The sequence below is a fragment of the Furipterus horrens genome, unplaced genomic scaffold (genome assembly GCF_987537825.1).
Source record: "Furipterus horrens unplaced genomic scaffold, mFurHor1.1.pri manual_scaffold_2, whole genome shotgun sequence".
NCBI lineage: Eukaryota > Metazoa > Chordata > Mammalia > Chiroptera > Furipteridae > Furipterus > Furipterus horrens.
The window spans coordinates 195,159,858-195,182,889 of record NW_028327172.1 but is presented as its reverse complement, the minus strand read 5'-3'; the positions used below and the strand labels follow the sequence as shown (position 1 = coordinate 195,182,889).

The window sequence follows — 23,032 nt, the reverse complement described above, 5'->3', positions numbered from 1 at the left end:
TGCCTCTTCAGCCGGTTTCCCATTTGTTGGGAGAGGAAGTCATTTCCGCTCCTGAGTTATCTGCAAATGCCCACTGCACCCAGGCGGTGCTTAGGGAATGCTCGAGAAACAGTTGAGTGTGAGGCTGTCTTCATCACTGATTGTTCAGTTGCAGGAAATAAAGTGACCCAAGCAGCTTAATCGGAAGGAGGCTTGTAGACATCAAGATAACGTAAGAGCTGGAAATGAGGAGGTTGTTGGGAACCAAGGAATCTCCCTCTCTTTGGGACCATGGAGTTCTTTTTTTTTTTTCTTTCCTTTTGCTGTCCTTATTCTATATACCAGCTTTTGCAACTTGCTCATCACTAGATCCAGTCGTGCCAGCCCCCAAGTCTGTATCACCTCTTAGCTCCAGAGGCATCTAGTTACCTGACTGCCCCTCTGGTTTTATTCCAGATTTTGAGAGCTGGTTGGTCCAGCTCATGGTCACCCACCCAGGGAGGGAAGGGAGAAGCATGGTACCAACCTGGCAGCAGGGACCCACCCAGGATATCGTCTGGGCGTGGGGAGGAGCGGGACGGGGCCAGCAAAAGTCACTGGTGCTCACTAGCTTTTTAAGTTAATGATTATCCAAAAGTAAGTAAAATTGGTAGGTAGGTGTGTAAATTTCTTATTACCAAAAGTACTTGCATAGATGTTTACTGACCTTCTGACAAAGATTATCTGCTAGGAAAGACATTTGATTCATATGTTTACCCAGTAATAAAGAATTCAGGATTCTTAGAGCAAAATAGTCACCATGCAGCTCAGGAGCCAGAGGTGGTCAGGTCATCCTTTTGGTGGAAAGATGGGTGAGTCATCGGTTGGGCTCACCAGGACCTTAAACATGGTGTATGGCTGGTCTTAGGGAGCCTGACCCCCGCCCCGCCCCCCCCGCCCCTTGCATCTGCTTCCTGCCCTGCCCCTGCAGGTGTGTGTGTGGGGGGCACATTTCTAAAACCCATTTTAAGCTCAGTAAAGGTGGGGACTCTGTCTTGTTATAGTTCTAGAACTTGGCCCAGGGTTTGGTTCATAGTTGATGCTTGATTTCTGTTGGATACAAGGGTAGATTTTGAAATAGTAACCAAATATGGTTACTATTATTATTTTTTATGTGTGACTACTCTGATTATTCTATGAAAAAAAATACACAGAAAACATTCTGATTTTCTACAGAAGTTGTGAGAAGGTGTGGTTATAGCTGATATTTTCTCTTTTCTCTTTTCCAATTTTATAATGTAGTGACTTTTTGATAGTAGGAAACCTTAATTTTTCATTAAGAAAGAAACATTTGAAATATATTAGTTTTATTAAAGGTCAGAATGGAAACACATTTCTGTCTCAAATCTTGATGGTAGCAAGAATTAAGATTTATTGGAAACAGGCTTGATTATAAAGTCACTCCTCTCTAGCGGACTTGATCTAGAGATGATCATTTGGCGATTTCCCCCCCTTTTTTTCTAATGGAACTATTAAATTTGGCATGGCCAGTAACGAGTTGAAAACATGATGGCCTTAATGTACAGAAATCCAGCTCAAAAGGTAGAGCCCCATGGTCTTCATTCGAATGGTTTTTCTGGTTCTGAGCCCTCCTGCTGTCACTGCTGTCCTCTTCAGACACCTGTGCTCCCAGGACCGCTTACCGCCTGCTCACCTGCCCAGGAAAGAGGGTCAAGAGCATCCCAGAGCACTTGGCTGTCTAATGCCCATTGAGAGTCCAACTTTCCCTGATTCCAATAGAAATAAAATTTCAGTAAGTTATGTTTATAGTTTCAGAGAATAGTGTGGGGATCTTTTTTGAATATAAAAGATATATTAAGAAATACAACCGCCCATGGAACCTTCTTCTCTCTGTCTGGAACTTGAAAGACACTCCATTCTACCTTCTGTGATTGCTCCTCTCCCACCACAATAGGTTCATCCAGATCAGTATGTTCTGTTTCTAAACTAACGTAGTCTGTTCCAGTTTCACTTCTGTGGTTGGAGTCATTTTAAGGTTCCTGATAATACACTGTTCTGTGGTTCCCGAAGAAGTAACAGCAATGATATGAAAAGGCAAACACGTGGTGTCCATGTTTAATGGTATAGTGACATGGGTCCTCGCCCCCTGTTGCCTCTCAGTGGAGGGCTTTTGTCTTTTGTGTTCTCTGGTCACCTGTGTGAATGGAAACTCCAGCCCACTGCCCCAGTCCCTGGGTGTCCCACCTGCAACCTGTCACAGCTCCTTTGTTGTGATTGGTAATCATCTTACCTGGTGTGGGTCAGAAACAGCGTCATTACCATCCTTTGGCTACACCGTTCTTTCCAGAATGGTGCAGTTCTGTCTCCATAGTCGGGCACGTGTGTCTGTGTTGGTTTTTATCTGAGGGAAAAAGGCTCTTTTGTTTGCTTACATACTTCCAGTCAGCATTCCTAATACTATCCCCTAAGTCTGTGGAGCTCACTCAATTGTCCTTGATGACTTAGATTATTTGGAGCTTTTCGTGTTAGAAAGACAAGGGATTCTCAGTCTGTGCCTTACTTCACAGGTGAGAAGACGGAGGCTCAAAGAACTTCCTACCCACATGAGCCTTCACCTGCTCTGTGCTGGTGAAGGATCCCTGGGGACGGGTGGCCTGGGCTCTGGGTAGCACTGTTGCTGTGCACACTCAGGACTTGGGACCCGACCTGGGCTCCTTCCTCTGTGAAGCAGGGCTGGCAGTAACGGTCTCCTTCCACGAGAGGCAGTGTTGCTTAACAAACGCCAGTGAGGCTATTGCGTGCCCTGGGAGGCCCTCCAGCCTGGGAGGGACACGTGTCCAGAGGCAGGGAGACGCAGGTGGGGACTTTTGGATTTGTTTTTGAATTGGTGTGACCTTTGGGAGGATATCCTGGAATCTCAGATCTTGATCACATCAAGACTCTTTCTTTGCACACCTTTCTGAGTTGCCAGAGTTTTAAAAATGGGCCCTGGGAGCTTTTTTTCTGTTGGCTCATTCCAGCCTGTGGTCCTTTGTTTTCCTGGTATGTTATGAGGGAAAATAAAGTGAAACTGCGCTCGTTGATAACTCCCATTGCCATGACTATTTCTGCAAATGTGGACACGTGAGGGGAAATGGTTATGTATAATTTATATAATTTCAGAACTACGTGATCGACTAGAGCGAGTCAGTGTAGCATCCTGGTTAAGAGTATGGCTTTTAAAAATTTTTGAAATTATGGTAAAAAACACATAACATAAAATTTACTGTCTTAACCATTTTTAAGTGTATAGTTCAGTAGTGTTAAGTACAGTACATTCACATTGTTGTGCAGTCGGTCTGCAGAACTTTTTAATCTTGCAAAATTGAAACTTTGGCTCCATGGTCTCTAACCCCTAACCCTGGCGCCCACCATTCTACTGTGTCTCTGTGAATTTGACTAGATCCCTCATATAGGTCAAATCATACAGTATTGTTCTTTTTGTGACTGGTTTATTTCACTTAGCATCATGTCCTCAACGTTCATCCTTGTAGCCTGTGACAGGATTTTCTTCCTTTTCAATGTGAATAATATTCTACTGTAGGTATAACCGACATTTTGTTTATTCATCTGCCAATAAATATTCTTTCCATCTTTTGGCTATTGTGAATAATGATGCGGTGAACTTGGGTGTGCAGATCTGTCTGAGGTCCTTTTTGCAATTTGTTTGGCTATGTTCCTAGAAGTGGAATTGCTGGATCACAAGGTGATTCTAGTTTTAATTTTTTGAGAAACTACCAGACTGTTTTCCACAGCAGCTGTGCCATTTCACATTCCCACCAACAGTGCCCAAGAGTGTCAGTTTCCCCACATCCTCACTAACACTTGTTTTCTGTTTTGTTTTGTTTTGTTTTGGTAGTGGCCGTCCTAATGGGTGTGAAGTTGTATCTTGTTATCATTTTGAATTACAATTCTCTAATAATTGGTGATGTTGAGCATCTTTTCATAGGCTTGTTGGCCATTTGTATGTCATCTTTGGAGAAATGTGTGTTCAAGTCCTTTGCCCAGTTTTTAAATGAGCTATTTGGGTCTTTTTGTTACTGAATTGAAGAGTATGGATTTTTAAATCAGACTGGTCCAGGCTTCAGTCCTGGCTCCTCCATTTCGGAGCTGTTTGGCCAGGGAGACTTGCCACAGAAGCCTCCGCTCTCACACGGTCGTAGTCATAGTACTCACCTTACAGAGTCAGGGGTGTTGGGGCAACAGGGAGGGAGCACCCAAAAAATGGGAGCTAGTGCTTCATGAGAGAGTACAGGTGGCCTGCTCCTAATAGGATGGGAAGGAAATTAAAGAAACAGCTGGCTTCTCACTTCCCTCCACAAATAGCAGCTATTCTTAATTCCACCTCTCCCCACCTTCTCTTTTAACATCACTGGACTTTAGGACAAGCCCAGAGGAGGTTCTGGGACAATCACAGACTCTGTGGCATATGGAGGACACTCATGATGCCAAAAAGAACCTCTCTGGGCCTCCTGGGCAGTGTGCTGGGGTTTGCACAGTGGCTCAGCTTTTTGGCAAAGTGCACATCATCACTGAAGTCACAGCCAAAGAAAACCTGGGTCCTTTGGCGGAAGCTGGATGCTCCTGCTCCACCCCGGTGCTCACCTGGGGCGACAGGCCCTCCTCCTCCTCCTCCTCTTTGCTGAGCAGCCTCTGCTCTGAATCCAGCAGCTGAACATCTGTGGTCCAAGCGTGCTGACTGACGCAGACACAGGGGACAGTCTGTTTTCAAACCCCCGTCATGGGCAGAGACAAAAGACCGAGGGTCATTGTAAAGAAATTAGTCATAGATGTCTCACTCTTTCAAATCATCCCAGCCGAAGGTTAGACAATGTGCCGCTTTCAAGATGTCCCAGAAGTTGACGAGTGCAGTGAGGTGAGACCTGGCGACCGAGCGCCCGACTGTCAGGCCTCGGAGGGCCCATCTCCATGGGTGCTGACCCTCGGAATTTAAGGCGCCACCCTTGGTTTTCTCTGCGGCGCCCCCTCCTTTGCAGCAGCAGTTAAGTACCTCGTTACCAAATTACAATACTTTGTTTTTCAAACAGAGCAGTCAGTTTCTCCCCTCTTGGTTGTTTCCGGGGCGCCCTTGGCGTCCCTCACTTCTCACTAGGTCTGAATGGAAGCTCAGTGTGCTGGACACACTGTCGTCAGTCACGGGCAGTGGAGGCTTCAGAGGACACATCGCCTCTGGAATGACTCTCTGGGGTGAAGTAAACTGTGGTAACGTTTAAGAAACTGACTTACCACAAAAACAATTTTCAAAGAACATTTGAACTGGACGTGTTCACTGTACAAACCAGATGAAAGGTAAGTGTTCGAAGTCTATTGAGGCTTTTAACGAACATCCGTGTACTGATTTTCAGGGAAGGAAGCCATCTTAGTGACCATATAGTCTGTTTTCCAGTTTCTAGTTGAAACATCAGAGCCCCAGACATAACACAGCTAACACCTGAGCTTCCCACTGTCGAGAGCAGCTGGGGACCCCTGAGAAGAGTGCTCCTCTCCCCGTCGTCAGGATATGGGCGCTTCTGCCACCAGCAGCGAGGCTGGGGTTTTCCAGGTGGAAAGGTCACATTTCCATGCAAAACCCAGGGAGTGTGGTGTCGCCTTGGGGGAGGAACTGGGTTCACTATTTTAAACTTCTTGCTTCATACTGTGGACTTCCCCAACCCTCTCCCCCGTAAAGCACAAAAGTATGCATTTCCTAACTTTTAAGTCATGGGCTTCCTTTCATGGATGGGGCCTTAGATCATGTCCTGATAAGCATTGTGTAATGGGATGGGTGGGGTTCAATTTTTAGTCACAGATGCACAAGCAGCTGGAGCGGGGGCAGCAAAGTTTATAACCGGCTGGGGCTTTAGCACTTCATCCCTCGTCAGTGCTAAGTCTGAGTTCTCACTGCAGGACTATGGTGCCAGCAAATCCCGGCCCCGCCCCTGCCCCCACCACCACCACCACCAAAGTTTGCTTGCTGCCTTCGTGAATCACCTGCCCACCAGTCGTGCCTTTGGGGATCACCTGTCATGCCTCCGGGACCTTTCCTCCCTCTCTTCTGATTCTTTTCCTTGGTCACTCCTTTCTTTCTTACAGTCCCCACAGTTGCCCCTCCCTGAGGCCCTTAAGGACATCTGCTTCCCATTTCTACTTTCTCCCTCTTTTCCAAGAGTTCCCACCAAAGGGCTCCCCAGCTCGCCCCTGGGAATGACTGGACTATGATGTGACGCTCTCGGTTTTGTTTATTTCTAGTTGAATAGCTTCAAGGGCCCCTCCCTGGAGATGAGTCCTCTGTGTGCCCGCCCCACCGGACCCCTTTCTGTGGGACCCGGGTGGTGACCCGCTACTGTCTGGTCTTGCTCCTGCATGGGTGTGCCTCAGGTGCTTCAGACTCTGCACCCCATTGTGATGTTTTAAAAGGGTGATTATGGACCGAGGAGGTGACATACTGCAATGCTAACAAAAGCCCAGAATAGGGGAAGGAAGGTACATTTGTGTGTGTTCATTGAAAATCCAAGAGAAGGCCAGAGGGAAATAGGTGAAAATAGTATTTCTCCTCCCGCAGTGCCTCTCACCCCTCCCTACTCCAGACGCCACTCGGCTCCACCTTGCAGACCTCTGCGGCTGCAGCAGCTGTCCCTCTGTCCCTCATGATGGTGGTTCTCTCTCTAACCTGGTCTTTGTCATCACATCACCAAGGTACACTAATATAGTTCTTATTGGAAGTCCAAAATTTGCATACAAGATGCAGCCCCTGCCCAGGACCCAAAGAGAGAAAGGTATCGTGTGTTATTTAACACACGGATATTCTGAATGCACACTTGTACACAAAGCACTGTGCTAGGAATTGGGTTGAAAGCGGATTTAATGCTACATAAAGGAGCATTCAAGTGTAATAAGGGAGACAAATAAACACCAATGGAGGAAAAAGGGTGAGAAATGCAGGGTTTGAATAGAATGAAGCTCAAGGCTCTGCATTGGAAAGCTGGGGGTTGCAGATAGGGGGGCCGAGCCTTTCAAGGACCCTGGAGGGTTTCTGTTATTGTCTTATATCGATGCAATGCTATTTTGTGGCATAAACCTTAATGATTGGGGGGTTACAACTTTATGAGAATAAAATGATCCTTTCCCACCCCAAGCTTCATTAAGTGTTATGTAAGTACCAATTAAGTAGACTATGTCTACTCATCTATGTTATAAATGTCTGGCAGAAGCTATATCTTGACTCTTGGTTCTTCCACAGACCTTAATGCTTTCTTGCCTTTGATGCATTTTACCTGATTTTATTTTGAAAGCCTGTGTTTGTCTCTTGTCTTGAGGCTGCAGAGCTGTTGTCATTTTTTCCCTTTCTATCATCTAATGACAGTGCTGGTGATTTTGGTTGGAAGCTGGGCTTATAAATCAGGTACTGGCGTGGCACTGCGCAATAATCTGGGCTCTCGGAATCGCGTTGTGTGTGGCGTGCCCACCCGGCCGCTGCGTGGAATGGTTGGGTTGGAAGTACACTCTGAATCTGCTTCCTGCTGCAGGGTAGGCCCCTCTCCTGCTCTGTCCAGGGAGCAGGCTGGGTGAGAAAACGGGGTCAGAGCTAGACTGGGTGACAGTCCACTTCCCAGTCTTACCCCAGGGCCTGGTATGCCAAAGATGCCACCTGGCGGCGCAGGTCAGGTGCCACGTTAATGGCACAGGTGCGGTGGATTCAGAAGGAAGGGGGGCTCTGAGCTAGAGCGCCTCAAGCACAGCGCTCTTTCTGGCCTCCGGGGCTCCCCTCACCCTGCAGAAAACCCTGAATTCCACCAATCCCTCCACACACCATCCTCTTCCTTCCATTATAACAAAATCTTGCTACCTGGGCTTTCAAAACTTCCCTTTTTTCTTGGCTGCTGACTGAATTCTTTTTAAAGGAGAGTTTACGGAGGCCCTGTAACACGTAAAATCAGACCTGCTGTGCTACGGTGGGGTGGAGGGGTGGTTTAGAACCACATCTGCTCCCGCTGCAGATTGAATGTTTGTCCCCCACCAAGTTCAGCTGTTGAAGCCCTAATACCTGACGTGTTGGCATTTGGAGGTGGGGCCTTTGCGAGGTAATTAGGTTTAGGTGAAATCATGTCGGTGGAGCCCCAAGAAAGGATTAGTGCCTTACTTAAAGTAAGAAGCGGAGACTAGAGTTCTCTCTCTCTGCCAAGTGAGGATACAGCCAGGGAAGGCAGACCAGGAGGAGGGCCTTCGCCAAGAACCTGACTGACTGTGCAGGCTCCCTGGTTTTGTCCTTCCAGCCCCCCCAGACCTGTGTAAGAATAAACATTTGTTGTTTAAGTCCCTCGGTCTATGATTTGTTGTTCTCGCAGCCCAAGCCAACTAAGACAGCTCCATTCCTCACTACTCCCCTAGCCCACTGTGTGGACTTGGCCAACAGAACTCCTCGGGGTCAAGCGTGAAAGCTGTCCTTTAATAATGCAGCCACTTTGCTCTTACCGGGTCTCTTCTGACCCTCCTTACACCCTGGGCTGTGAGGGCGAGGACACCGATTTCCTCCCTAGGCTTCTTTTTACCAGCCTCCATAGAAAGGGAGACGCAGAAAGGCCCCTTGAGACTGAGCACACCTTGTTCCCAGCACCGGGTATCATGGCAGGGGCTGCCCTGCTTGGAGAAGGCCACACGGAGGAGGGGCTGGAAGCTGTGCTGGAAATCAAGGTACTGCTTTTCTGAAGATGGTTAAATTCACGAGTTAAGAAATAGTGATCTTAGCTTTTAATAGTATTTTTTCTGTTTGTGTTGGGTGACTCATTGGTCTGTGCCTCTGACTATGTTCACATCAGGAAGTTTTCTGGAAGGAAAACGTATCAGTGTATTATTGGGGATAGTTGATGTGGGTCAGCAGGGAGGGACCACTTTCTGAATGCATTTCTTAAGAAACCAGTACTAATTTCAGTTCAAACAGTTGCCCTTGGCAAAGTTATAAACTAGCTTGGCTGGTGTTTTAAAAGCAAGATATGTTACATTTTAAAATTTTATTTAATGGTCAAGTTATCCATAATGGATGCAGTCATTGTTTAATCTGAAATAATTTATTTTGAAGGTACCCCTGTTCCCTAGTGTCATATAATATGAAATCAATTAAGATAAACCTATCATCTAAAAGTGAAAGAATGCCAGAGGCCAGGGATTCTCAAACCTTACTGTGCCGTGGAATTCCAGGTTGCTGGGTTGCACCCCAAAGTTTGTGGTCCGGTAGTAGGTCTGAGGTGGGGCCAAGAAGTTGCAGTCCTAACAAGCAGGCAGGTGAGCCAGGTGCTGGCGGTCTGGAGACCGCATTCAGAGAACTCGCACAGGCTGAACTTGTGGCCGAGGTCCTGTTGATGGGGACCCTGTGTGCTGTCGTGGGCAAGGGTTTCAGGGAGACAGCTTGTCCTCTACACCCACAGTGAGGTCCAAGCTGGATGGGCTGATCAGCAGCTGTAGTCACGGAGACTCAACAATGTAAATGAATGTTGGATGGTCTGACACCTTTTAAAAGCTCCATGTGGATGAGATCAAGGGGGCTGAGTGGTTAAGTCCCCACATGGTTAATGCTCACTGGCTCACAGACACGGGACTTAATGGCTACTCATTTGTCCACCTCTTCTCTGGAGCCTGTGTCAGGGTGGCAGTCTCCTTGGCACTGGAGGCCCTTCACCGTCTGACCTGGCTCCTTTCTTACCATCTGTATGTGCTCCGCCCCTCCCACCCCAGCACACACGCTTTCCCAGGGTCCCCTGGAACTGCTCTACACGCCGGAATCCATCCTAAGGTGTGTTTTCATTCCTGCACTGCACAAGGAGGGCCCTCCTCTTTCTCTCTGGCAGCTGTAGGTTCTGGTTGGGCTTCAGAACTCAGCGCCACACCCTACCCCTCACCTCTGTCCCTTCCCCTACTGCACTCCACTCCACAGAAGGGTCAGGCTAGGCTCACCGCTTCCGAGATGGCCCCCATGGGCTGTGCTGCCACTTCTCACACTGACCTGTCATGCTGGCCCACTCATCTGTCTCCTTGGGGACACAAGTTAGTTTCATTGGGATGAATGAAACAATTGACTGCTTGGAGGGGTGCTTAACACCCTATTTGTAATGTGCTTTTTACAAAGCTTTCTATATGTAAAACAATACAGGTATATACATAAATGTCAGGCACTTATATACAGGAACATGTGAAGGTTTAAGCTTTGCATAATATAGGACTAAAGCTGTTGAAAGAGCTGAGTCCCAGTCACTTGGGCCTGGAATCGTGTGCCCCACAAGGGCCTTGCTTGTTCCTTTCTGTTCTCTGCATGTATTTCCTTGTCCCCTCTGTCTAGACCAGTGGTTCTCAACCTTCCTAATGCCGCGACCCTTTAATACAGTTCCTCATGTTGTGGTGACCCCCAACCATAAAATTATTTTCATTGCTACTTCATAACTGTAATTTTGCTACTGTTATGAATCGTAATAGATATCTGATATGCAGGATGTATTTTCATTGTTACAAATTGAACATAATTAAAGCATAGTGATCAATCACAAAAACAATATGTAATTATATATGTGTTTTCCGAAGGTCTTAGGCGACCCCTGTGAAAGGGTCGTTCGACCCCCAAAGGGGTCGCGACCCACAGATTGAGAACCGCTGGTCTAGACCGAGCCTCTTTCTTCTCTCCATTCTGCTTCGTCTTTTCCAAGGGGATCCAGGCTACTTTGATCTCCTGCTTCTCTGAGCTCCTCTTGCGTGTATTATCTGTGCTTGGGCAGTGATTGGCAGCCCCTCAGATGCCGTTCTCAGAACCAGAAAGGCCCGGCTGCGGTCTGCTGCAAGCAGAGGAGCATGAAGGAGATGCTGCGGGATCTGGCAGGGCAGGCAGGCAGGCAGGAGGAACCTTTCCAGAGGGCGCGACCTTGGAGCTGAGCTTTGAAGGGAGAGGAAGGGAGTCAGCCAGACAAAGGAAGGCCAAAGGGCATTCCAGCCATTGTGAGAATGTGTTTCCATGCCTCTCGTGACCGGGGGTCCTGGACACAGTGACCAGGGGCCTCCTGTTGTTGGGGGGAGCCCTGGGGGCGACACTGCCATTTTCTTCATAGAGTAAATGTCCGTCTTCCCCAGTTTTCTTTTTAATCCCGGCCCTAGTCTGCTTGTGGAGATGTCTACCCAGTGGATACTGCTGCAGGTTTAGAATAAAATAACGACAATAATATTTAGCAACTCGGCCTTTATCCCTGGCCAAGTACTGCTTTAAGTGCGCTAAAGGATTTTTCATTTAATCCTTGCAGCAAAGCTGGGAGGTAGATGCTGTTGTTGATGAGGAAACTGAAGCACAGGGAGATCAGGGGCCTGCTTCTTTCCTGGTTAGTAAGAGGCAGCGCTGGTGTAGTTAGGTGCCGCCTCCTCCCCCTCTTTGCGTTCATTTCATCACCGGAGGTGTTGGCAGGAGCCAGCCTGGGGTCTGAGTTCCAGTCCTGCCTCCACCCAGTAGCTGGCTCTGTCTGGGGCCCAGCCATCGAGGGATCAAAACAGCCCTCGCTTGTCGTGGGGTGTGAGGATGAACTGTGTGGGTGCTTGCGCAGCACACTGCCTGGCACGTAGTAGGTGCTCAAAAAATGGCACTTTGTACCTCTTGGAGCCTCAGTTTTCTCATCTGGGAAGGCAGGCGGGGTTGAGCTAAGTCATCTTGTAGAGCCCCTTTCAGCCCTCAGGGTCTGTGTTCCTGAGAGTGCAGACCATTTCCCCCACCATCCAGAAGAAGGAAGAAAAGTGCGCGAGGGGTGGCCAAGGTCACCATCATGCAGTGGGTGCTAGAGGGAGGTCCCCATGCACACGTCCTGCTGGCACTGACCAGGGGCCTCTGTGGAGCTGGTGCTTTTCCACCCACAGTGTCTCATGAAACTCGACGCCCACCATTTGAAATTCAGTGTCACAGAAGCGTCACAGGAGAGCGCCCACTATGGCAAAGATCAGCATTTTATATTCCAACTGAGGCTGAATAGTTGAATAGTTGTTCCTCTTTATAGTTTTATTGTTTTTAAACAGGAAACAAGAGCCCTGACCTTCAGCCTTCTCAAAAAGTTCAATATCATTCCCCTTGAAGATGTAAAAACAAATGCCATTTATTTCGAAGGCGCATTTTATCCAGTGTGTTAAATAAAGATTCTTTCATCTAGAGCGTTTTCTTGGTTCTCTTCAAGCTTATGTAGCCCCTGTCTTCCCTCCACTGGGGAAACAGAAAGTTCTTGGTGCTTGGCGATTGTGCTGCACAGCTCAGCGCAGAGGGAGGAAGCCCGGCCGCGGCTGGCCACCTACCAGAGCTCCCAGGAGCACCTGCTCTCCGCCTTTTCTCCAGTCCTGTCTCTTCCCCGGACTCCCGCTGCCCTGCTCCCTTTGTGCTGCCCCTTGGAGTTGTCATCGCAACCCCAAGTCCAAGCTTAATAGAACCTTGGAAACTCACCCCAAATGACTCATTTGGGAGGGTGTAGGACTAAAGACTGCAGGGCTACTGCTTCTGTTTCTAGTTTCTGCATATCCTGGCCACTTCCGTTTTTTAAATGTGTGTCTGCCTTCCCGTCACTTATCCTCACCTCCCATTTGTCCCATCTCAGGCAGTGCTGGCTCCCTGTTCTGTAACCTAGGCTCAGCCACTCTCGTCTTCTACTGCCACGTGCACAACATCTGGTCATTAGCCAAGATGGTTGTTGAGTGATTACTTGGTAGTCACCTGTACACCTTGTTTATGCTGCTCCGTGTACCTGAAATGTGCCCCCATCATTTCCACCTGTCTGGGTTTCACGCGTCCTGCATGAACCACCACCACTTCCAAAAACCTGATGCTGATAATGAGAATAGACATTTTACAGAATGCTTCTAGGTGCCAGGCTCTGTTTTTTCCCACACGTTTACCTATTTAATGCCCACAGTAATCCTATAAGAGAGGCCCTATTATCTAAGTTTTGCAGATGAGGAAACAGGTGGAAAGTGGTCAGCCCACCTCTTTGAGGTGAAGTAGCTAGATTCACGGTAGAGCTAGTATTTGACCCCAGACATCTGGCTCCAGGGTCCATGCTCTTGACCTGATAAACAGGAGAAATTCATTTTCTTTGCTTAACTTTTAGACCACTAGGAGTCATGTGCTTCTTTCAGCCACCCTATAGAAAACTTTAAATTATTATTAAATGTATAGGGGTAACATTGCTTAATAATATTGCATAAGTTTCAGCTACATGAGATTATAACTTCTTATCTGTGTACTGCATGCTCAACACCTGATGTCTCCTCCCTTCTGACACCATATGTTTGACCCCCTTTTACCCGTTTCTCCCTCCCTCTACCCCCTTTCCACGCTGGCAACCACCATACTGTTGTCTATGATTTTGTCTTGTTCACTTGTTGCTTTCTGTTTTATATCCCACATATGAGTGAAATTATGTGGTTTGGTCCTTTTCTGTCTCACTTACTTCACTTAAGTGATACTCTTGAGATCATCCACGTTTTCACAAATGGCAGTAGTTCACTGTCTTTATGGCTGAGTATGTATGCATATGTATGGCATTGTATGTATATGTATGGCATCTCTTTTATCCATCACCCATCAGTGGACACTCAGGTAGTTTCCACATCATGGCTATTATATATGATGCTGCAGTGAACATCATCCTGTTGAAATTTGAAGGGACTATGTCATACTCATATCTGTACTTCTAGCAGGAGGTGCCAAAGACTTAAAAATATTTCTTTTTACCAAATGAATGTCTGTTTTTTAATTCTGTTTTCTTATAACTAGACCATCAAACAACACAAGTGTAGGGAAATTACAAAGTTCTTTTATTATTTTTCACCAACCATCTAAAGAAATCCTGATGGGGTTGTACCATGACTTCAGAGCAATCGTGGGTTAATGAAGTCCTGCCCTGTCACAGCACGGATTGTGTCCATATCAGTGACTCTCCCACAGGCACCTGCTGTTTCCGGGCTCAGGTGCGGTGGGAAACAGAGGTCTCTGCTCTCCTGGCTTCTCTGTTCCTCTGTGGTAGAGCTCACGTTACTCGTACTTTGTAAACAGTGTGATGGCGTCCACAGAGGACTGGCTGTTCCCTCCTTAAGTCTACACGTTCATTTTTACTTTGGCTGTGTAAGAAATGTTCTTCAGCTGTGAGTTAGTTACAGCAGATGCTGCAGATGTTATATCTCCTGGTGCTGTTCACGTTTCTCCAGGGATTCAATGCTCAGTTTCAATTCTCGTTTCCAAAACCTACTCGTGTTATTAAAGCAGAGGTTTAGGAACAACTGGAATTTAAGCATTTCTTTTTCTTTTGGCATGGAAAAGGAGAATTTTTCAAGAGGGACCGAGAGAAAGTTATTAAATTCCCTGCTGTGGGATAACAGAAAAAGCCGGAATATTGGAGAATCAGGGTCTGTCTCTTCGTTTTCTTCCTGGAGCTGCTCTTTCTTACAGGGCACTTAGCATGTGGTTTACTGTCACGTCTGTAACTGCAGTTCAAAAATTGATATCAGTATCTCATGAAAATACAAGAAAGGAGCCCTATATTTGATACTTTACGGAGCCGGAAGCTGGCCATATATGAGGCTGTCTGCATGTTCCTATTTTCTCCTGCCTTGTGACAGCACAGATTGTGTTCATACCAGTGACACAAGGTCATATTCTGCCCCACGCATTTGTATGCAGGGAGAGAGAAGAATGCAGCAGCACAGAGTTGTTGGGGAGCAATTTGATATCTAAAATATTGACACGCCAGCATAGATCGTATTTATGACTCTGTTGAGAATGTCACCACAGTGATTTAAATGGAGGCAGTTGTCTCTTAGGGCCCCTAAATTATGGCTCATTTTAAAATTCTTAGAACCCATCAAAGACTGTTGTTTCTGAAAGCCTACATAATTTAAGCATTCTACATCCTGTCATTACAGGAGATGTCAGAAGAGTAAAATTTAATCCTAGACTAACGTGTTATTGTAGCCCTTTGATTTTGTGGCTTTGCGGACTTTATAAATGTGTCCATCAGTGCCTGTGGTCTCCACAGGTGAGGAAATAGGAGGTGAATATCATTTCTCAGAATTTGAACCAAGGGATTAGAACCCAAGAGGTGTCTATGTTTACAGAGAGGGACTAATGCAGCTGGGCTGGGGGTGCAGCAGCCCCCCTCTCTGGCTCGGCCTCTGCGGTACTAAGTATGCTCTTCCTCAGCAGACTCTCTGGGCAGCAGTCTCTCAGCAACGATGTAAGTCGAGGAAGGAAGCCAGATCCTCAGTGTTCTGGAAAATAGTAGAAACATCAAAGCAGCCTCTCTTAGACCACCTAGCACATCCCATTCTGAGTACATAAAAGGGACTCAATAAGTACTGGTGTCAATGGCTTTGGAATTATCCAAGTTGCAATAATGCACATATTTATTATCAGAACAAGGTTTTCAGCTGAAAATTGTCCAACATTTCTGTTATTATTTTTATCCTGCCAATCCACAAATGCACATACGCATGCATGCACGAACACATGAAAGAGGACCGATAATAGAGCTGTAGCTTTATCTGCCAAATCTGAATCTATCTGCATTGATAAGAAAACAGCCCTCTTGGATTAAATTAGCCAGGCCAAATTTAGAACAGATATTTATCCACCTTTTATAAATTACTAAACTACTTTGTAACTTAGGCTACTCTTCATATGAACAAAAGATAATATATTTTTTAAAATTTTTTATTATAAACCGTAACTTTAGTAATTGTTACCACATAAAATAAATTTGGTTGAAGGAGATACATTTTTCCCTTTCCCAGGGTTTTTAAAATTCTGAATCACGTTCTCGTTGGAGGTGATCTTGTCCCCTCTTCTTCCCAGGGGGCATTTAGCAGTGTCCAGATATTTTTGATAGTCACTACTGGGGTGGGCAGATAACTACTATCCTCGAGTGGGCACTACCCAGGGATGCTCCTAAGCATTATACAGTGCTCAGAACAGCCCCACCCCGCCCATGACAAAAGCTTATCCAGCCCAAAATGGCAGGAGCACTAAGGCTGAGAGACCCTGCTGTAAACTGCTAGGTTTGTTTGGTGATCTTTTCAGTGGACTCAGTTTTGTTTTGTTACTTCAGAGGTGGAATGAACACTAGTACCCGTCACCCTTCTCTGTGTTTTGCAGTTGGTCTTGGTACCCTGGCCAAGGTTGGGACAAGCTCTGGCCGTGTGTGAAGGCCTAAATTCAGGCAGTTGACAATAACAGCTTGAACTGTGACCTAGCGGTACAGTGAAAGGACGGGAAGAGCCGGCATGATACTAGGCACACAGGGTCACGTGAGAGAATGAAAGTGAACGTGCAGTGTGAGCCCCACCACTCAGAGTGCGTTGGAGAGTCCGCAGTGGTGGCGTCACCTGGGAGCTTGATAGAAACGCAGACTCTCAGGTTCCCCTCAGACATACTGAATCAAAGTTGGTCCTCTAGCAGGGTCCCCACATGATGCTTGTGCCCCTAGGCATTAGAGAAGCACTGGGTGCGCCATCTTCACTCTGGAGGAAAATACTCCGTGATTGCAACTCTGACTTGTGTGACCTTGGCCAAGTTTTAAAAAAACCTCACTGCACCTTACTTGTTCTGGCTGTAAAATGAGAATAATATCACCTTTGTCATGAGGTGGTCGTGAGAATCAGACAGACTTATTCGTGTCAAGGACTCACACATGGTAAAGGCTCAGCAAACTGACCTGTGGTTGATAACAAGGAAAAGGAACGCAAAGGCAGAGGACATTAGTGAGGCAGTTTTGCCTTAAATGCCACAGCTGTCACCATCAAACAATGCTTGTACTCTCAGCAGGTCTGATTTCTCTGATTAAGAAACCAGCAAAAGCTGCGGCTTCATAAGCTGTTATAGACTGGAGTCCTTGCCAGCACCTAGTTGGAGAAAATAAATGGACCGAACAGCCTAAACTCCTAGACATGCTCCATCAGCCTGGCCTGAGTTACACCTGTTCTATTCATTACGTTCCATTTGAAAGCAATGTGGCAGGAATTTTCAAGACGCCCAGGAGGAGACCAGCTGTGGTCAACAGAAAAGATGGGGCGAGAGGAAGGAGACTGCATGTGATGAGCTCTGGTCTTATTAATAGGGTTTAAGAATGGGAAGGAATGCTATATGATTTCACTTATATGGCCAAAGAACAAAATAAGTGAACAAAATTGAACCAGACTCATAGATACAGAGAACAGATTGATGGTCACCAGAGGGGAGAGGGGGTTGGTGGATTAGGTGAAAAAGGTGAAAAGGTTAAAAAGTACAAGTTGGTAATTACACAGCAGTCCCAGGGATGCAAAGTACAGCATGGGGAATACAGTGAACAACATTGTAATAACTGCGTATGGTGCCAGGTGGGTACTGGCAGTATCGGGGGGATCACATTGTGCAGTATGTGATTGTTTAACCACTAGGCTGTACACCTGAAACTAATACAAAATAATATTGAATGTAAAGTAATTGAAAAATAAAACTAAGAAAAAATGGTCTAACTCAATAAAAAATAATGGGAAAGAATTTTCAGTTGAATTTCACCTAGTGTTCTGTTGATGGATGGGTCCCTGAGTTCTTCTTGTGTACATGTGAAAGCACACTGATGTGCTGTGTAATATACACATGAAAGTACGCTGACGCGCTAATATACATGTGAAAGTATGCTGACGCGTTGCTCTGGCTGCTGTTCCAGTGCCTGGCTCATCGGCCAGGAATCACTTTTGGAAACAAGAGTCTTCTGTGAAGCAGCAGAAAGCGTGGACTTCCGAGTCAGGCAGACATAGGTTGGGATCCCAACGCACCTGCTTATTCACTCTATGACCGTGGGCACGTTGTTGGCTTCTCTGAGCCTTGGTTTCCTCTTCAGGCTAATCTCTGCCTTCTGGAATTGTCCTCGGGATTGAATGAGTCACTCTACATGAAACACCTGGTACAGTGCCCAGTACTTGGTAGAGGATGCGTTAATGGTCACTGTTAATTGTATTTCAGAATACTTAGCCATGTAACAGATGGTTAAGCACGCATATGAAAGTGAGACTGGCTTCCGATCCTGGCTGTGCTCCTTCCTAGCTGTGTGACATGGGGCAAGTTACTTAAATTCCCAGTGCTTTGCTTTGCTTTCTTTAAAACTGAATAGTTATAGTATCTACGTCTTAGGTTGGTTGAGTGTTAAATAAATTATTATACATAAAGCCCTCAGAGTAGTCTGGAACATAGCATTAGGTGAGTGTTTGCTATTATTATTTTTATTAATGTAGTCATTAACTCAGAAGAAGATACATTACACCTTAAAAAGTAGGTACCTTTGAACATTTCCTCACCTGCTACAACTTTTGCTTACTCCTGGATATGTTGTTAGATGTTTATAGCTCAAACATAGTTTATGATAGTGCATGTGAAAACATGAATCATTAGTTTGGGTAATATCATGATGTGGTATCTGAATGAGTAGAGTTTTCTGATTTGGCATTACAGTATTCCCTCACTTATCGCGGGTATTACATTCTAGACGCCCCCCGCGATAGGTGAAAATCCGCGAAGTAGGAACCTTACATTTATTTTAGTATTTATATATATTTTAAGGCTTTATAAACCCTTCCTACACACTTATTAACCGTTCCCAGTCCCTTATTAACCTTTTCCACACTTTTATAAACACTGCTTATGTTCTTAAACATATTCTACACTCTTAAACCTATGTAACTTTAACAACATACATATACAGTACCGCAAAACCCCGCGATATAGCGAAAAATCTGCGATAACTAAATAAATATAATATTTTTAAAAATCCCGCAATAAGTGAACCGCGATATAGAGAGAGGGACTACTGTATACTTAAATATAAATTTTTATTGAAAAATTACCATTCAGAAATGTCCTTTTCCCTCTCAGATTACTCCGAGCTGGGAGAGCTTCCCCCACGATCTCCTTTGGAACCAGTGTGTGAAGATGGGCCCTTTGCTCCTCTACCAGAGGAAAAGAAAAGGACGTCTCGCGAGCTTCGAGAACTATGGCAAAAGGCGATTCTACAGCAGATACTGCTCCTCAGAATGGAGAAGGAAAATCAGAAGCTCCAAGGTTGGTTTGCCATCTTTTATATTCAACAGGCCTCTTGACTATAATGTGTCTTACTTAGCTTTTAAGTGAAATCATGTCAGATGTAAACGTGCTGCCTTTTAGAGAAAGCAAGGTACTCTTAACATACATATATCTCTATATATGTACATATATATGTAACTATATGTTTAATTTTTCAAAGTTAACATTCCTTCTGGAGACCTGATGATCTCACCAACTGTATTAATTATTGTTATATAATCGTTTTTAGCATGATGTCTAGAACTTCTGAGAGACAACCTGCAAATATAAGCTTTCACCTTCTAAAATTGGATTTCTCTCTCTCTCCTCTACTTTGTCCACAGCCATAGTCTCTTCACCAGGTGTTTTATATGAACTAATCCCACATAATCATTAAAGTTCATAATCTCACTCTATGTGAACTTTTAGTGAGTTGCAAGTAACCTGAACACTTGAACATTAGTTGGGCTCTGCCTGGACAGATATCAGGGTGTTTTATGTAGAGAGGCTCATTCAATCCTCAGGATAACTCCAAAAGGCAGGCATTAGCCTGAAGAGGAACCTAAGGCTTCCAGAAGCCAGGCAACTTGCCCAGGGTCATGTCAGTATCAAAATAAGATACGAACTTTGAAAGTTTAGATTTTGTTCATTTCCTGTTTCCATGTTGTCACTTGAAGCAATAAATATTATTTTCAAAGCAGCTAAGTTTATGTACCCTGGGTGGTATAACGGAAAGAACATGGGTCTTAGAGTGTAGCGAGCGGCCTGGCTATAAAGTAATCATTTTGACCAGGAAGTCTGGCCATTCTCTCCAGGGGAGACCATATAGGTAGTTTGGTCATGTCGTCACCCCCAGAGGAATTCTGGAGTTGGACTTCAGTGGTCCCCCTTTGCTGTGGTTTTGCTTTCTGGGCTTTCAGTGATCCCACAGTCTGAAAATATTAACAGGAAAATTCCAGAATAAACAATTCATAAGGCTTAAGTTGTGCGCTGTTCTAAGTAGTGTGACGTAATCTCCTAGCTGTCCCACTCCATCCTGCCCAGGACATGAATCATCCTTGGTTCAAAGGGTCCTCACTGTATACACTATTCACCCGTCAGTCACTTAGTAGCTATCCTGGTTATCAGACCCACTGTCATGGTGTCATAGTGGTTGTGTTCCAGCAACCCTTATTTTACTTAATAATGGTTGTAAAGCACAGAATTCACATGTGCCAAAGAGAAGCCACCAAGTGCTTCCTTTAAGTGAAAAGGTGAGTATGTCTAGGAAAAAACATAGTGTCTATAGGATTTGGTACTATCCGTGGTTCCAGGCATCCATGGGAGGTCTTGACACACAACCACTGTTTATAAGGGGGAGCTGCTGTACATTTCATTTAACTTCCTCCTTTTAATGACCTTGCTGTTTGTTAAGAGCTGAAAGTCATTAAGATACTAGAATTGATGAGTATGGTTCATAGTCCAGATAGGTAGATTATCTTTGACCAAAAGCAAGAAGTATAATATAAAGTGATAAGACCTTTTGATACAAAAGCAGTCCAGCCATTGTGAGAGGCTGCTTATGGATGTAGATGCAATACTGAAGCTGAGAGAGCTGGGTCACCTGGTGAAGGGTAAGGGGTGAGGGGAGCCGCACCAGGGGCCTTTTAGAGCAGCGAGTGCGGAGGATTCTCCCAGCTCTATTTTCCTACCATTTGCTTGCATGTTCCTATAGGTAAGTCATTCTGAAAGCAGACATCACTGAGTTTCGTCAGCTATGTGGCAGTTGTGGAGCATGGCACTTACGTTCACGTGTGTGTTGGTTGGGATTTTTGTTGAAAGCAAGAAGGCAATCGTGTTCATCCTGTAGGTCAGAAACCTTAGTGCTTATCCTGGCCAGTTGTGCCAATGACAGCCATGGCATTCAGGGCTCCGCTCTGAAATGGGAATGCTGCTGGCTGGCTTCTTGGGAATGTTGGGGAGAATTGTGACTATAATTGATGAGATCAGGATATCACAGAAGCAAAGCTTTTGTAGAGCTGTGTAAGTGGCCACTTGCCAAATGAGAATGAACTGGGACATTTCCTCAGGTGACCAGGGAACACCGTGTCAGGTGTTAGATACGCTCACGGGCCCCTCCCAGCAGCTTTCTACTGCTTCTCCATTCATCTGGCAGTGGTCTGTCCTGCGTGGCTTTCATGTTTATTGCTGGGACTCATTTCTTTTTTTAGCTCTGAAGTTCAGCTCATGCTTACCTTTGTGATGAAAGCACAATACACCTGCTAAATATAATTTAGAAAACAAGGTATCGGTGTGTATAGGACCTATATTGCTGAGAAATAATCATCACTAAGAGCCTTATCATGAACTGCCTAAAAATGTTCAGTAAGCTGTGTTGGTGTGGGACAGGGGGCAGAATTTTGTCATGAAATACTGAAGCAAAATCTGACAAAAACTAACCAGGGAGTGTAATAAGTGCTAGAGAGACAGTCATTCCATTGCCTTTTTTTTTTCCCCAACTGCTTTTAAAAAAGAAAGTTGTATTGCAACTGGGAGTGGCTTTTGAAATTGGCCATGGGGTTAAGCCAACTGGCGTGCTCTTTGGAAAAGAAATTAAAAAAACATGTATGAGGAGGTTCTTCTACGGGTAAGCCTAGTTCCTGGCTCTTGCATACATGGATCAGATATTTATTACAGTTCTAGAAGCATTGAATCTGAGAAAAAAACCAAACCACATCACTGAAATCTGCCTCACTCATGGTAGGCAGTTGGAAGCCGAATTGTAATTTCCTCAGTTAAACAGATTATTTTTTCAGTGAAGTTGGGACTGAAATGCATCTCCTCCCTGCTGAGCCAGCGATCCTCCGCTGCACCCCTTTGCAAAGCCATTTTTCCTCTATTGTAAATGACGGTGTGAGCAGCCTGATGCACCACAGCAGGGCATGGGTCAAGACAAGTGCAGTTTTTGGTCAGCACGTCATTGCTTTTTGGACTGACTCGTGGTGCAGCATTTCCTGTTTAAGATTAAAATGTTACAGGTATTACATCTGCATAATGACACATCAAATTGAATTATAATTGAAGATATTTTTTAAAAGGTTTTTCCCTGGTTAAAAAAATACTACATGTTGATTGTAAAAAAAAGAAAATTAAATAATAGGTGCAGTTTTTCTAAAATCTGTATAAGGTTGGGGGTCATTTAATTGCTGAGGCTCCCAGCCCCTTAGCCCTCCCTTTCTAAGCTTGGAAGAGGTGCTGGCAGTTGGAAGACTTTTATCTGTGGACACAGTTGCTAATGGCATAGAATTGGGGACAGGCAGCCACAGCCCACCCTACACAATGGACAGGAATCAGATCGGAACGTTAATCCAAAGTCCACCTTAGCTCATACATCCATGTTCAATGATAGTAAGTTTTTAGATGCAGGGTTACAGCACCTGATCTCATGCAGTCATGGTTTCCTCCAGCCCCAGAAGCTCACAGACATGGGATTGAGACCCTTATTTACTATATTAAATAGTTCAGCCTTGTATCCAAAGTTCTCGCCTTGGCGCCTTGACGTTCGTTGCGGGCCTGCACCCTCCGCCTTAGTTGACAGGCATCCTGGAGGCCAGTGGCTTTAGGCAGCCTTGTCATCGGGATGTTGAACAGCAGGATGTTGCTTGGGCCAACAGCAAAATACATGGATTAAGCCTTTTCAGCTGAGTCTTCCTGCCAGATAGTTCTGTTGACTTCAGAGCAGGTTTCTTGTCTTGCTTGCTGGGCTCTTCAGTGCAGCCAGACGTGCTCCCAGCAGAGTTCACTGCCAGAGAAATGTACTTTGGCTCCAAGAGCCCTGTGCTGCCTGCGTTCAGCAAGGTTCGTCCAGGACCTGGCTTGCCACAAGGTTCCTTCAACTCTGATGACACCTATTGTGTTTCCTCACAGCCAAAACAAATCTAGGGT

General features: G+C 45.5%; 1 protein-coding gene across 1 annotated transcript in view; it reads left to right on the top strand.

The window, feature by feature from the left end:
- The window catches only part of TBC1D1 (TBC1 domain family member 1), a 203,238-nt gene that overhangs the window by 143,785 nt on the left and 36,421 nt on the right, over nt 1–23,032 (top strand). Inside the window, exon 13 of the mRNA XM_090266989.1 lies at nt 18,923–19,108. Within this exon, the coding sequence (XP_090123115.1) occupies nt 18,923–19,108 (186 nt within the window). The remainder of the gene's footprint in view (nt 1–18,922; nt 19,109–23,032) is intronic.